Here is a 16,536-nt window from a genome sequence, read left to right as displayed (position 1 = left end):
TGTCTCAAGAATATTTTATTTCCATTTGTCTGGATCACTCTTTTCTTCTCTTGTTTATGAGTGGATGAGCATTTGTGGTGCATATGTTCCTATAAAATAGTCTGCTTCTGCACTCCCCCCCCCCCCCCCGGGTAGTGATCTGATGGATACTGAAGAGTGGGGTTGGTACATAAACAGTATGATAATGGTTCTCAGTTCAGCCTAGTACATATGGATGGCATTATGTCCTATGACCAAGGAAACAAAGAGGGTGTACAGACCGGCCATAAAGGCCAGCCTGGGGGCAGGGTGGGGGTGTGGCATCCACACAACACATGACCTGACTCTGCCTCCATGCCGGTGTAATGCTGTGTGCCACACTACACAGCGGGAGGCATCACAGCACTCCTTTGGTGCTGCATCCAAAGGAGCACCAAAAAGTTGCAATGCTAGCGGCTACAGTGCCCTTTCCATGGTGCAGAAAGGAGTGGCTTTTTATGACTCTTTTTTGTGTTATGGAAAGGTCAGATCGGGGTCATGATTTACTTGCTAATTAGCTTACTTGCTGTTCACCGCTATGATCTTTGGAATAGCGGTATATAAATAAAAACAAATTAAAAAAATGATGTGTGGTTGCCACAGCCCCGATCTAGTGAAGAAAGAGGTGGCTGCAGACCTCTCCTTAGGGATGGTCTATACAGCCCCTAACTTATAAATAGGACCTTCTCCAGAAGTACTAGAAAGAGGGATTTTGTGAGCATGGGTGCTTAAGTGTAATAAATCATAGTAATCTGATTTTAGATACTGAATGCTGATGGATAAATGAGAGGGAAAGCAGATTGCTGCATCACTGATGTCCTATAGTAATCTCACGAAGCAGCCTAACACTGTAACCACCTTCTTCAGACCTATTATTCATTCCACACATGGTAGAGAAGAAACATCAACTGATCCATAAAAATAGTATTTAAAGGATAACATTGCTCAGTAGCATGCAGCCTCCAAATGTGAGGTGGTTGAGAAGGGGAACAGAAGATTTTGCCTTATACTACATAGCTTGGGTCCGGGTTACTTACAGGATCGCATCTTCCTATACAATCCGCCCTGCACTCTTAGAACAAGTGGGAAAAACTTGTTGGAGATACCATCATCCAAGCATGTCTCTACTTCCCTAAAGGCATTCAGCATAGCTGCCCCTAGACTTTGGAATGGACTCCCAGAGGAGACCTGCCTTGTTACATCCCTAGAAACCTTCAAGAAGGCAGTAAAGACAGAGCTCTTCTGCCGCGCTTATCCTCCTGACCTACTATGAAGACCACTAGTATGGAACAAGACCAGCTGCCCCCGTGATTGATTGTTGTTAATGTGTTTAGGGTCTTATGTTTTTATGCTTTTATTTTAACTGTAGTTTGAATGCTGTAATTGTAATTTTAACCTTGTTGTGACCCCGCTTCGATCCATTGGGAGAGGCAGGAAGATAGAAATAAAAATTATTATTATTATTATTATTATTATTATTATTAGTCCAAACTATTTTGTCCATCTTGCTTATTATCGTCCTCTTTGACAGAAGACAGTGTTCCAGAGCCTCAGGCAAAGGTCTTTACCTTCACCTGCAACTTGATTTCTTTTAACTGGAGGTGATAGAGATTGATCCTAGATTGTTTACACCCAAAACACTAATCTAACACTAACATTAATCTAACAGTCCTCTTTGGGAACAAAGGAATCTATCCACTGGAGAGTCTGAGCATGTTAGCATGTTCCTCCTTTCTTGAGTGGCAGTATGGCCCATATCCTACAACTATGAATTCACACTCTCCAACTGTCCTGATTTGACAGGGACAGTCTCGACTAATAATCTGTTGTCCACTTCTTCAGTGTCATTTAAAAAATCCCAGTTTCTCTCTCTTCCACCCACTTTTCCCCTTTGTCCTTAGCTTACTTCACTTGTTGTAAACTGAGTTCAATGTGTAAAAGTAGTTTGCACACTGTTAGCAGGGGGATGAGGAGAAGAGGGGGTGGGATCTTGCCCTCCCCAGGAATTTCATACAAAAGCAAAGTGCCACAGCATCTCCTAGCTTAATAGGTTTTGCCATCTGTGGCACATTCCATCACATTTTATCTGTGAAATATTGTAAAGCATGTGATCTGGAAGGGTCAGTTCAGACTTGTGAGTATGGAGATGACATGGAACATTTTCCTGTATGACCACATCACATAGAATCATAGTTAGAAGAGACCACAGGTAGGTATACCCTGTTGCATCAAAACCAACGAAATATATTGTGGCGCCAGAGGGGTTGTTCCCACTAGGTGAAACCCCGCGTTCTGAATCGAATCCAAGGAGTGGAGTTCCTATTAGGATCCGATTTAAACCTAGAACGGTTCTAGAGCAACCCGCAATCGTCCCCACTACAAATCGAATTGTAGAGCGGGATAAAAATTTAAATCGAATTTTCCTCATTTAACGCGTGTTAAAAAAACACTAGGGTCCGACCTACGTTTTTCCCTTGATTCGAGTTAGGAACCAGAGCATTTAAATAGGAACGACAACCTTTGAAATCGGGTTAGATGGATGGGAGGAGCCGAGTGCGATGGGGCTGGTCTTGGGGGAGTTGCCCTTTCTGTCCCCATCCATCGTGGCTGTGGCCATTTTTGCTTCCCTCACCCCTTTGTCTGCTGTGGTCTTTCAATAAGAGATAAGGATTATTTTTATTTTTTATTTTAATGGTTTACAGGCGCTTAATCTCTTCAGCGTTTTAAGCGCCTGAAGTCCCAGCTGCTCAAGCGCCTGCATCTGCCGGTGGATTGCAACCTCCCCTCTGTGTGGGGAGAGCCCATTTCTAACGGAGGAGAGGCAGGAAGGGAAGGCTCCTCTCAAAGAGGCATTCCCTGCCCGCTTGGGCTCTGATCTCGCCCAGACAGGGAAGGGAAGGCTCCTCGCGAGGAGGCATCTGATCTCGCCCAGGCAAGGAAGGGCTCTGATCAATGGGGGGGGGGGGGATAGAGCCTTTCTCCCTCCATTTCTCAAATGGAATCTGCCTTCTCCTCCAACCCTGGAAAGAGAATCTTTGGGAAGAGTGCTCCCTCCCTGCTTTTCCAGCAGCCTCCTTCATTGATCTCTGGGCTCTCTGAAGGGATTCTCCCTGGCTGTCTTGGGAGACATGAAGAGGGGATGCTGTCATGCAAAACCTATCCCATAGTTCCTCTGGAAAGAGCTTGGGTTTCCTAAATTTGCTTTTCCAGCAGCCTCCCCCATTGATCTCTGGGCTCTCTGAAGGGATTCTCCCTGGCTGTCTTGGGAGACATGAAGAGGGGATGCTGTCATGCAAAACCTATCCCATAGTTCCTCTGGAAAGAGCTTGGGTTTCCTAAATTCGCTTTTCCAGCAGCCTCCCCCATTGATCTCTGGGCTCTCTGAAGGGATTCTCCTTGGCTGTCTTGGGAGACATGAAGAGGGGATGCTGTCATGCAAAACCTATCCCATAGTTCCTCTGGAAAGAGCTTGGGTTTCCTATATTCGCTTTCCTAAATTCGCTAAATTCACAAACAGTCAATGAAATGGAAACAATGCCAAAAGATAAATCGCTTCCAAATATTCCGGATTAACGTTACGTCATTCTGACGTACTATTGATTGACAGCTCCAAATAAGGTATGGAGGAGAAGAATCGCTTTATTTAAACACCCATTTCATGCCAAGTAGGAACGCTTGCAGGTAAAAACTTCGATTTAAATAACCAGATGGGAACGATGAACAAAGCGATTCAGATAACGGGATAAGAACAGTGTTATTTTGAATCGATTTTATTAAAAACGTTGTATTTTAAATCGTTTCAAATCTTAAGTGGGAACAACCCCTTAAAAGACTAAGGTCTGAAACACACTGCAGAAATAATCCAGTTTGAGACCACTTTAACTGCCCTTGCTCAGAAAATTCTGGAAACTATAGTTTTGTGACAGACATTTAGCCTTGTCTGTCAGAGAGCTTTGGTGCCACAATTCCGAAGATTCCCTAGCACTGAGTTAGGGCAGTTAAAGTGGCCTCAAACTGATTATTTCTGCAGTGTGTTTTGGACCTAACAGATTTTATTTGGTATAAGCTTTTTTGCACTGCTGTCTACAGTGGTGATAAAATTGATGGATGAAGTGGGCTGAAGACCATGGAAGCTTATGCAAGATTAAACTTGTCATTCTTTGAGGTGCCACATGATTCATTATTCACTTGTTTGTTCAATCCCCTTCCCAGATTCCGTAGGCAAAATCTCACTGCACTTTGAAACGGAATTATAGAGCTCGAGGGAACCTCAAGAGACAGTTAGTCAAATGCCTTGACATGAAGGAACCTGAAGCTAAATCACTGCTGAGAGAGAGAGCATGGTGTAGTGGTTTGAGTGTTAGACTGGGACTCTGGAGACCAAGATTCAAATTCTGGCCCAGCCATGGAAACCTACATGGGCAAGTCACACTTTCTGAGCCTCACAGAAAGGCAATAGCAAATCTCCTCTGAAGAAATTTGCCAATAAATAAATAAATAAATTATAGGTTCACTTTAGGATCACTATAAGTCGGTAATGACTTGAAGGTACTCAACAACTCAACAACAACAACAGCCATCTAACTGGTGTTTAAAAATCATCAAAAAATAAGTCCATTGCCTTCTGGGGTAGTCTGTTTCATTGTCAAACATTTTTTACTCAAATAGTGAGAAAGATAACTTAAAATGTAACAAAGTAGCAGTGGAAGATTTAAGAGCTTAATAATTCAAAATAATGTGATGTCCAGAAGAGGTAACCAACCAAAAGTGTCCCATAGTAGCCATAGAGAAGCCCAGTTTGGTCAAGAGATAACAGGCATGAAAAGTGAAAGCTAGCTGAAAAGACTCTGTATCACTTTTTGTGATGGATATTGACACAGTGTTACCTAGGTATTAAAATTCCATGAAGAGTTTTCATGATGAATTGAGAATTGCTCGGACTGAGAGTTCTTTGGGCACACATGTATGTGAATTGCAACCAAGGATATCAATGTTTCCTTAAGGCGAAATTATGCCAAATTCTTGAGGTGAGTAATTGTCTGGGTTGATTCCAAGAAACATTAACGTTATGCTAATGACTGGCACTAGCCAGCTGATTTGCAATTTCTTATACTTAGCCAAAGGTATAAAAAATACTCAGAGATGAACAAATTCTATAAAATGATTTATGGCAATAACATAGACACCTGCAAATATGAATCGCAGCAGTACCATAGACGCTAGTGTATTTGCTTGTTTATTTAAATTTTGAACCTGTACCATCCAGACGTCTTCAGTTGGGTAGTAACCCTAAAATAACATACCTCTAAAACCAACCCAGAGAGTGGGGGGGGGGGACAGAAGCCCCACTTGGTTATTAAAATATAGTCTAAATAAGAGAATAGGTCCCAGACAGTATTTGGGGTACAGAGTTCTTTTGTAGTTGTGAGACCTCTGGCTACTGAGTACACCCTTTGTGTACCCTCATGATTGACAAACAGATTGTATGGCCAAGAGAGTGTGTTTGACAGGTCTTAAGGTCTCAGAATAGGTGGAAGGGACCATGAGGTTTCCTGATCATTTTCTCCAAACCTGATACCCCTTGTATTGTTTGAGTGCAGCCCACATCATGACCAGTGGACAATGATGATGAGAACAGAAGTGAAACATACTGTGAAAGGATGCTGCAAGGTGTGTAGAATTCAGTGAAGACTGCTGTTTCTTTTTCTTGCCAGAGAAGTGTTTGCCTAATGGGTATGCAAATTCACCATGTGCCTAATTGCCCCAACAGTACATCTCCATGCTGAAAAACAAAACAGAACAGCACAACATTTTTGCCTGTCCCCAGACAGATTTGAAAGACACAGAAGCTGTCAGGGGGAAAAACTGGCAACATGACTGCCCACTCATTTAGGTTGGATAAAAGCTATCCACTAATTGAACCCAAATATCATGGTGTAGTTCATTCTCAGTGAATCACTGAGTCACGGTATGATCATTACTGCAAGTCTCCTTCTTCAGAGGCACAGGAGCAATACTTTCTGCTGGTCTCCGCTTCTCACCCTCTTCCAGTGCAAAGTGTGACCTCTAGAGGAGGGAGTATGTCATTATTGGCTTTGGATGATTTAGTATGCCAGTGGTGCTGCTACGTATCAGCTGTCCCCCCCCCCCCCCATTTCTGAGCTGGCTTCTGATGCAAAGTCACCCAAATGTTGGAGAGACTACTAGGACAAATATGCATGACAGGAAAGGTAGGCAGCAGAGGCCCACTGAAGGTGTAAAAGAGATTATATCTATAAAAAGTATTTGTAGAAAGAGGGAGATGTAAGATCTGCTGGGGGTACAGTTTCTCGTTTCAACTGAGTTCAGCTCTGATCCCAAAAGGAAAGATATGCTTTTCTTTTACAAAAATCAATTTGTATACGTATTTTGAACAAACTGCATACAAGCCTTTGTGGCTTTCAGAACAGCTACAGGTGTGTATGTGAGACAATAAAATAATAGTAAAAATGTATTATCACATTGTAAAACAAGCAGAAAGACAGAACTAGATATTTATTTACTTATTTAGTTAGTTGAAGTATAAATCACTTTCCTGTCCACCTAGGTCCTGAAATCAAGGCAGAATAAAATCACAATGTAAAAACAGAACAGAAACAAGACATTATTTTTTAAAAACAGACTAAAACAGCAGGGACTCTGCTGAAGATCTTATATCCTGTGCAAATTCATAGAGAAGGAGGTGGTCTTTCAGATCCTGGTCCCAAGCTTTATAGGGCTTCATAGGTGAAAATCAACAGCTTGGATAGAACATAGCTGATTCCTGGTAGCCCAACACCTTCCAGAATGAAACATCCAAAATGGCAAAACTTGAATTATCTAGGTGATCATTCAGTAGAAAAGGCACTAGGAAGCAGATCCAGGCTCTCACTATCACCTACCAAACCAACATCTCACTTGATGAACTTAAGGCATGAGGGAACAAATTACACATGACAGAGATCTTCTTCCTCAATCCTTTCCCTCAATCCTCCTCCTCCAATATTATTATTAATAATACTTTATAAGTATTTTAATAAGCAACTAAAATAAGTAAGTATTAAGGAATAGTTGTTAAGATTTTTACACTAAGGCGCGTTACGCACGCGCTGAAAGTATGTGTTAGGGTTAGGAAGGGGTGTATTAGGGTTAGAAAGGGGCGTCTATTCTAGACGCCCCTCAACCCTAGTATGGACTGGGTCCGTATAAAGTGATGGCGCCCGTCCACATGGGTGCTGCTATCTTGACGTCGTGGACACATAGCGTCCAGACATCACAACCCGGAAGTGACGCTGCGAGTGCGTGACTAGCGCCTCGCGGCACCACTTCCAAGGTGCAAAAAGAAGCACCATTTTGGGGCTTCTTTTTGCTCTGCGAGGGAGCCGCGTGGTTTGGCTGCTGTGGCTCCCTTGCGGAGCAACCAGCAGCACCAGCAGACTGCCACTTTTAGGTGGTCTGTAACGCTCCTAAATTTCATACTCTCTGATATAAATGCAGTAAACAACATCTTCATAAAACCACATCAGAAGCATAAAAACAGCAAAGGACATATCACCCTCCGCTTTTCCCAGAACTGAATATGAGGATTTCTACATTTCTTAACTCCATATCAAAACTTGGCAGAATAGCATTTCAGAGAACATGGTGTCCCTGCTGAAGGTACACCTTGTACAATATGTCTCTATATCAGTAGCTTGGCTGCCTCTTCCAGAGGAGAAAGGAGTTAGTGTGTCACACCCAACAGACTGAACAGTTTCAGAAATCTGGGTTCCAATATCACCTGAACCTTGGAACACTTTAGATTCCCTACATATATTACACACATATATTTCAGAAACCATTGCCCTGCATACCTGTGAACTGTATTATGTTCATAACAATCACACATTATGACCCATCTCTGAAGAAAATTTTGGATCAACACAAATCACTGCATCTTTTCAGACCCACATATCATTCATGTATAGCATGTTAATTCTTTCATAGTGTACCTCTCACAACAGGATTTTGCAACATGCTATATAAGTGGCTATATTGTAGAGTCATACAGCTAGAAGAGACCACAAGGGCTATCCTGTCAAATCATTTGCCATGCATGCATATAAAATCAAACCACCCAAAAGATGGCCATCTCAACTCTTTTTAAAAACCTCCAAAGAAGGAGGCTCCACCACACTCTGAGGCTGCATATTCCCCTGTCCAGCAGCTCTTAGCATCAGGATGTTCTTTCTTCACTTCTAACATTGAAGTGGAATCTTGTTTCCTGTATCTTGAATCCATTGTTCCAGGTCCTAGACTCTGGAGCACCAGAAATCAAGTTTACTCCAGCCTCAATGTGGCAGCCCTTCAAACGTTTAAACAGAACAATCATATCACCTCTTAATCTTCTCTTCTCCAGGTTAAACGTACCCCGCTCCCTAAGCCGTTCCTCATAGGGCACATGGTTGACCTTCTCTGGATACACTACAGCTTGTCAACATCCTTTTTGAATTGTAGTACCCAGAACTGGACACAATATTCCAGGTGAGGTCTGACCAAAGCAGAATACAGTGATACAGTCACTCCTCTTTTGTAGGCACTATACTTCTATTGATGCAGTCTAGAATCACATTGTGTTTTTGCTGCTCCATCACATGTTAACTTCTCTTCAGCTTGTGGTCTACTAAGACTACTAGATCCCCTCCACATGTACTGTTGTCAAACCAGGTGTCACCCACCCTGTGCATTTCAACCCCCCCTCCCCCGTTTAGTATTTTGTATTTCTTCTTGTTGAAATTCATTTTATTAGTTTTGGCCTAGCTCTCCATTCTGTTAAGGTAATTTTGAATTCTGATCCTGTCATCTGGGGTTTTGGTTGCCCCTCCTAAATAGTCTTTTAGTGTTTGTAGTATTTTATTTAATAAGAAGACTGTACCAGCCATTTATTTAAGAGACCTTTCCCATTTCAGCTTTTTAAAAAATACATGCTAGCATGATCAAGACAGAAAACTGAAAGGGAAGCTTTGCAGATAAAGAAGTGGACCTATCCGGATAAATGTCTGGCTCAGTTTTCAATAGCTCTTATTGAATTTTATTGCCAGGGTGAAGGGATGCAAACTCACTAAAAGGAGTCAAAATCAGTCATGATGGTAAGGGCAATTTGAGTCCCTATTCTCCCAAATACACCTTTTCCTTCCCCTTACAAAAATAAATGTGTAACAGATATGAATTTCCAAATACCTGGTTGGGAAGAATAACACAGTGACAAAAAATTTGTGTAGTTTTCATCTGGTATTTATGAATGAATAAATGTTTCAGTAAAATATTTTGTGCAGACAGTCATATATTTTTGTTGTGCAATTCTGACTTTTTTATAAAGTAAAATCCACCAGTTTGGAAGAAAACAACAAAGTGGGTAAAAGCAACATAAAAACTTATTTTGCACAACAAATATATTTGTACAACAAACAAACAAAATTGCTTCTAGATAGCAACTTGAGGATAGGGGCTTGTATTAGGTTGCTGGATTTTGTGCAAAAAGTTTAATTTTGAGCACATAAAAATAACTTTGCACAAAAATGTACATTACTGGAAATGGAGGGTTTTTTGCATGAAAAATTGTTTTTCACACAAACCCACATTTTAATGGAAAATGAATGTCAAGAAAATGACTGTCCACTTAGTTCCCCCATAAGACTGCTTTTTTTCACAATACATAATTTGATAAAAAAAAAAAAAAACATGGCTATCCAGAAACAATGCCTTTTGCATTAAATCCACATTTTCTGTGCACAAGGGAAGCAATCAATGAGAAGAGGAGGCAATTCAGATGTTCTGAGCTCTTGGGGGAAGGAAAAGATAAGTACACTCCTCTTGAGAGTCAATTTATATTCCTTCTCTTCCCCCCAAGCTGAGACTATTGCTTCTCTATAATCTAAATAGCTTTCACCCATCTTTCTTCCCCACCATTTAGTGATAGGAGCACCCACCCTTCAAGATATGAGGCAGGGGCACTCTGTACTTTCAAGTAATGAACCAGGGTAGCACCTGAGTGGGACTGGCTTTCTTCATGTCCATAGCCTTTGTTTAGTAAAAAGAAATGTCCATACAACTCCTTACATTGTATTTTTTACATTAATAGAAGTTGCTGAAGGCAACATACAAGGGTCCCTCCCCTTATGTGGGGATCCGTTCTGGATCCCTCTGCATAAGGGGAAATTCGTGTGTGCAGGAGCCCCATTAGAAGTAATGGGGCTCCCACCTGTGCCACATGGAAGTGTAATGGAGCGCGTGCATGACAGGCACACGCCCCATTACTACTTTCAGAGCATGCAAGGTGCTTTTCCAGTGTGGCTTTCAGAGTATGGTGAAAGCTGCATATGTTGCGCCCATGTAAAACGCAGGTGCACTGCATCTAGTTCTCACCCCAGCCCCCCACCATTTTTCATTACAAAAGTCTTACAAAGTGGGTTAGGTTGGAGATAGTGACCATCTCAAGCCTACCTGTGAGCTTTATGGCACAGTAAAGATTTCAACCTAGGCTTCCCCAGTCCTAGCACAACTCTAATAAATGGTTGGGGAACAGGTGAACCTTCAGATATTGTGGATAGCAGCTCCTGTTAATTCTCACTATTAGCTTAGACATTTTAGCCAAAAGCATTTTAAGTATCATATATTCTCCAGCCCTAATCTCTACACTGCACTCCACTAGGCCCTCCACATTATCTGGGGTAAGGTATATAGGACCCTCATGAAAGTGGAAAAACCTCAAATTATATTTAAAAAACTACTATTTTTTTAACCTGAGAGAACAGAAATCTACGAATCTCTAAGTCCTCCAGCACAACTCACATGATCAACACTTGCTAGACAATGACCAGAATTGTGCTGGAGGCCCTATAAAGGCCGAGTGAAGTGTTCTATCTAAGAATCTCTATGTCCTCCAGTATGACTTTTGGTGGAAGTTGACCATAGAATTGCACTGGAAGAACATATTAATCCAGTGATTCCCAAACTCTGGTCTTCCAAATGTTTTGGACTTTAGCTCCCAGAAACCTCAGCCATCTTGGGCAATGGTCAGGGATTCTGGGAGCTGAAGTCCAAAACACTTGGAAGACAAGAGTTTGGGACTCACAGTAGTCAAATCCATGAATAATAACATCTACCAAAGTCAAATCCATAAATGTGGAGGGCCGATTGTACATGGTTTTCATGGTCAGAGTCTATGACAGGTATTTACTAGAGTTGCCAATAAAGGACTGATATAGAAAATGCTCCTGCACTGCATTATTTTCTGTAAATCTTGAGGAAGAGAGATTTGTTTTACTATTAAAGAGCTCAGAAAGTCAGTGTAAAAGGAAGATGTTCAAAACTCAGTATTCCTTGTCTGTCAATCTGATAATTGAGTCACTTGAAGATGCAGATATTCAAGCATATTTAGTGATTTTTGTCCACAATATTCATAGTGAAATCACAGTATTCAGAACAAAAAAATCCCAGTTTCACAGTGGCCATAGGCATCTCATTGCCTTTCAGCCTTATTTCCTCAGTCTGTAAAATGTGTGTAAGTAGTTATCTGTTCATAATTTTAAGGCAATGCATTTTGTAGTGCTGTTGTGTGGGCACTTATGATATGCAGCTACTTGACATGGGTCTTGGAAACACAGCAAGCTATACAACAGGCAGAACAATCCTAAGGTGATTGGAGAGAGTGGTAGGGGATCCAGGATGGAGCAAATTAGAAGGGTCATGCTGAACCAGACTAAAGGCATACCTAGCCTAACACTGTGCACTGTTGCCTGTGGGGAACCTGTCTGCAGGACATGAACACACTAGCACCCTCTGGTTTGTGTTTCCCAAGAACTAAACACCAAAGGTATATCGCACTTCTGATACTGGATACATAGCTATCTTGATAAGTAGGCATTGATGGCAATTTCCTAGGCTGTGCTGGTGGGGAGCTGATTCCCTCCCCTTCCTTTCTCAGTGCCTTTCATATTGCAGGTTTTTTTCTTCCCGTTGGGAGGAAATTCATATGGCAACTTCCCATTTGCCATTTCCCAAACCTTTGAGGATATGCTGAGGAATGAGGGACTTTGGATCCATTGATCTGTCTGAATCTGCTGCTACATGTCCTCTTCCCCCCCATAACTGGAAGACCAACACCAACAAGAGGAGTGATGGTGGTGGATGCTTCCATTGGTATGGTGGAGGTTTCTGGAGGCAAGCAAAGAAGGCGGTCTGCAGTGTACTAAGATCTATGGAAAGGTCTCCCAGAACCAATAGGCTGGCACTCTAAATCATTCTTTTTAAAAACAAAGAAAATGGCCATGGAAAATTTATTTATTTTTCATGCAGAAATCAATAAAGTAGACTTTATAGGTCTTATGGAACATCTGACTAGTCTAGCATAAGTGGTGCTCTCTTAAAATAATGCATCATTCTCTTCTAGAAGACACTGTGCTCCTCTAGAATATAGTGTTGTTCCTAAAGGGATGGATAGAAATAATTGAGATCTTTTGTAGCTTTGTGATTGCACAGTGTATTTTCACTGGTGAACTTCAGTTTTAAACCAAACCTCAATGAAGATCTTACAACTCCCCGTCCTCCCCCCCTTTCAATTCTTTAATTCCTTTCCACATCAGCAGATGAAGTCAGCCCTGGGTGTTCCTTGTGTTTCCTTAAATACCAGGAAGACGACAAAAGATATTTAAAACAGCACATGCTTTTGTGCTTGATGGTTGTGGGAGGGAAACATACCAAAAATATGCCCTTTTCCTAGGATGCATCAGCTCTTACACCTTCCTGGAAAATGCTAAAGGACAAAATAATAATTAAAAGAAAATAAATCTAAGGGTGAAAAAACAAACACCCACCCTCCTTTAGACAATGATAGATCATACTTCTGTGTCACTTTCCACATCATCTGAAAGTTTAAAAGCATTCGTGAAGGGAGGGGGAGAGTTGTCATGAGAGGTATCTGGAGATTTTTTTCTCCCTTCTTCTTCACATCAACAAAGCAAAGTTCTTCCCTCCCCACTCCCTTTACTTTCCTTTTAAAAAAAAGGAGAGAGAGAGAGAGAGAGAGAGAGAGAGAGAGAGAGAGAGAGAGAGAGAGAGAGAGTTTTGAGAATTTTACTTTTCTATTCACTGCAGTCCTGGCCAAAGTAAAGCCCTCTTTTACATTGACGTCAAGATCTTTACTAAGATTAGGGTTTCATTTCTCTATTGCAGCAATTAGCCAGGGAATGTATAAAAGGCTTGAGGGAACCAAGCTAGGACTCCAGAGGGAAAGCACTTCGAACCACAGGCAGATAGCAAGAGAGGGAGAGTGAAAGCAAGAGTGGCAGAGGAGAGACTGAGAGGGGAATGAAGGAGAGAAGAGCAGAAAGTTTGTGTACCAAGACTTTCTGCCCCTTCCCCCTCACACAAAAGGAAAAAAAGTATTGTTTCACCTGATAGCTTTGGTGATAGAGGAATGAGGGAGCTGCTGAGTGCTCCAGTAGCTCAGAGTTAGAGGAAAGTTTGCAGTTCTGCTTCAGTTTTAGAACTGCAGGCAATTGGCAGCCTAGCCGCCTCTCTCAAACAGACATGAAAAGAGCTACTGACTAAGGAAGAACAACAACAGGAGTTTGACTTAGAGTTTCTGAAAAATTAAAAGCAGTTCAGGGTGGAAAGATTTTCACGCTGGCATTCTGAGTTATGCTTTTTTGAGCAGCTTTGGCTACACTGAGACAACTTTCTGAGAGAGGAGACAGGGGCACAATGGGTCTTTAAGGAGCACCTTGTGATCCACCCCTCTCATCATCATCATCATTATTACTATTTATTTTTATGAGGGTACAGGACATGACAAAGGAACCCAAGGGAAGCCACTGAAGAGCAGCAGCAGCAACAAGCAAAATGGGTCTGTTAAGTGTGGACCTACTGATCACGCTGCAGATCCTGCCTGTTTTTTTCTCCAACTGCCTCTTCCTTGCACTCTATGACTCGGTGGTCCTCTTGAAGCACATGGTGCTTCTCCTGAGTCGCTCCAAGGCTGCACGTGGCGAGTGGCGAAGGATGCTCACCTCAGAGGGGCTGCGCTGCGTCTGGAACAGCTTCCTCCTAGACGCCTACAAACAGGTGGGTTTGTGGCACTGGGGTGGAATGGGGCATTGTGAACCAGGGTTTGACTGTGGACATTGATTTCCACTGCTTGAGATAAGCTGTTCAAAAACTTTACCAGAACATGAAGGAGTTAAGTATCATGATCTGATGTACTTACCAAAGAAAGTGTCCATACCAGGATCAGAACTCCAAAATTCCTGCCTCTAGGTCTGGGCTTTGCTTAATCAAATATGTGTTTTTGTTAAGAATGTTGTTTAGGAAAAAATGTATAGGTTTATTTATTCTGTGCAGACATGTATGATAAAAACAATTACTGTGTTGCTCACCTTCTGGCCATTTAGTTACTCCGCATTCTCTTTGTATAATTTAACTGTTAATGATAATCTATTTATTGCCTCATTTTTCTGTACCACAAAAAGATGTTGTTGTACTTGTGTGCCTTCAAGTGGTTTCTGACTTATGGCAACCCTATAAGGGAAGCCTAACACAGGGTTTTCTTGGCAAAGATTTGTTCAGATGGGGCTGAGAGTGTGTGAGTTGCCCAAGGTCATCCAGTGGCTTTTTATGGCTGAGCAGGGATTCAAACCCTGGTCTTCAGAGTCATAATCCAATGTTCAAACCACTATACCACCAGATCTGTAATGTATATATGCATGAAATACATAAATGCTGCATGTCTTTTACTTTCCAAAAATAGCAGTATGTATGTAGATGTAAATAGGTGTGGGATGGCTGATTGCATATGCAAGCATGTGTTTTACCCCCACAATAATTAAAAACAGGCAGTTCACCGGCCCTAAGAAAACAATATTTTACTGGTAATGTCCCCAATGCCAGAATAATAGTTTTTCATTGTTCCCATTTTGCTGATGTGAGCAGTGAAGTGGTCAAGATGACTTTCTAGCACTGGGCTATCACACTTGCTCCATATAACAAGGCTGCCACTTCCTTTTGGAAGAGGGAACACAAAGGTTTGGAGAAGAGTTAGTGAATGGGAAGCTTCCAATACTTGTTAGTAAATTGATCAGATGATCCTTTCAATGAGCTTTATTTGTAGGAACTCTCCTTCCTGACTCCATCACTTCCCTGTTGGGACAGATGAGGATTAAGTTATTAGATTCTGAAGCAGAACACTATGAAAATTCAAAAGAACTTAAGTTTTTTTTTGTTAACAGCTTGATATTTTCCCCGCTTCTGTTAACAGGTTCACTAATACAGTAAGGGGAAGAGCTAGGCTTGTATTGGCTTATGCAACAGCAACAACAGAGCCTTAAGTTCTTAAATATTTTTTTTTAAAAAACTATCCTTTTAACATTCTTTATATGTAGTATAAGAGCTTTTCTTACACAGCACAATGGCTAATTCATTCTATACCCAAAGTTGGGTGCAAAATGTTCAGTTTCTAAAAGGCTGAGGCCTCTTGTTTGGGAAATTGTGGAAATTATGGATACAGAAGTGAATGTGTCACTATGTTGTATAGTGAAGAGACTTGTCTTACAAGCCAACCCTTTTCAATAAGTCATGTTAGAATATGCATGATTCTCATTCAAACACAATGTCTGTGTCTTACATATGAAAGTGCTTGGTACTGTAATAACTGGCAGGAGATTGGTTATTTTAAAAATGCTGTACAATCTAGCTGGTCTTGTGACATAGTTTTCCCTAGTCTTTCTCTAGATGTGTTGGTTTACAGCACCCATCATTTCTAGCCATTTTCCATACTATCTGTGGATTTTGCAGTTTGAAGATCAGTACATCCAGAAGGCACCAAGTTATGAAATGCTACATGAACTATGCTCTTCTGAGAAATCCATTGCACCATGGAGAGCTCCCATGGTAAAATCAGGACTAAAATAGTGGGTTGGGTACCCAGGGACAATCATCACATAAAATGCTTCTCACATCAGCGGAAGAATGAGCTCACAGGACATTATTATTATTATTGACATTTGAATGCCCAAATTGCATCCTATAAACATATAATTTTAGTTGACTGAATGCTCTGAAAGTGGTCGGATGTTCAGAAATGTTATTGGAATATACCAGCATAAATATTTTTGAAATTATTGCAGCATTGTAGGATAAAATCCTAGCAGGGCTGCATTTTCCATTGCAAAATTTACACAAAAGTACCCTAAAGGCACTAGATCCTGTCTGATCTTCAAGGCTAAGCATGATTAGTCCTGATTAAAACTTGGATGGGAGACACCAAGGAATATCAGGTGCTGGAGGCTGTATTTCAGAAGGAGTGGGTAAAACCACTTCTGAGTACTCCTTGCCTAAGAAAACCCTATGAAATTCATGTTGACCAAAAGTCAACAGGTGACATGAAGGCGAGTACACACAGAGAGACTATAAATGTAGTTCATTTAGGATATTGTTACCTGTAAGGATTGGTTCTTCTTTTTCCAT

General features: G+C 41.4%; 1 protein-coding gene across 2 annotated transcripts in view; it reads left to right on the top strand.

The window, feature by feature from the left end:
• LOC149315006 (type II iodothyronine deiodinase-like) overlaps nucleotides 1-16,536 on the top strand; it is a 97,966-nt gene that overhangs the window by 61,806 nt on the left and 19,624 nt on the right. The window contains exon 3 of one of the 2 annotated variants that reach the window (XM_089522326.1): nucleotides 13,861-14,139. In XM_089522326.1, the coding sequence (XP_089378452.1) occupies nucleotides 13,918-14,139 (222 nt within the window). In that variant the 5' untranslated portion in view covers nucleotides 13,861-13,917. Of the gene's footprint in view, nucleotides 1-13,313; nucleotides 14,140-16,536 lie in introns of those variants that run through there. The other variant, XM_089522327.1, reaches the window with a different exon arrangement.

This window comes from Sceloporus occidentalis, unplaced genomic scaffold, assembly GCF_023333645.1.
Source record: "Sceloporus occidentalis isolate IW3139 unplaced genomic scaffold, rSceOcc1.0.p SCAF_4, whole genome shotgun sequence".
Lineage (NCBI taxonomy): Eukaryota > Metazoa > Chordata > Lepidosauria > Squamata > Phrynosomatidae > Sceloporus > Sceloporus occidentalis.
Note: the sequence above shows the minus strand (reverse complement) of the source record. Positions and strands in the feature narration are given on the sequence as shown.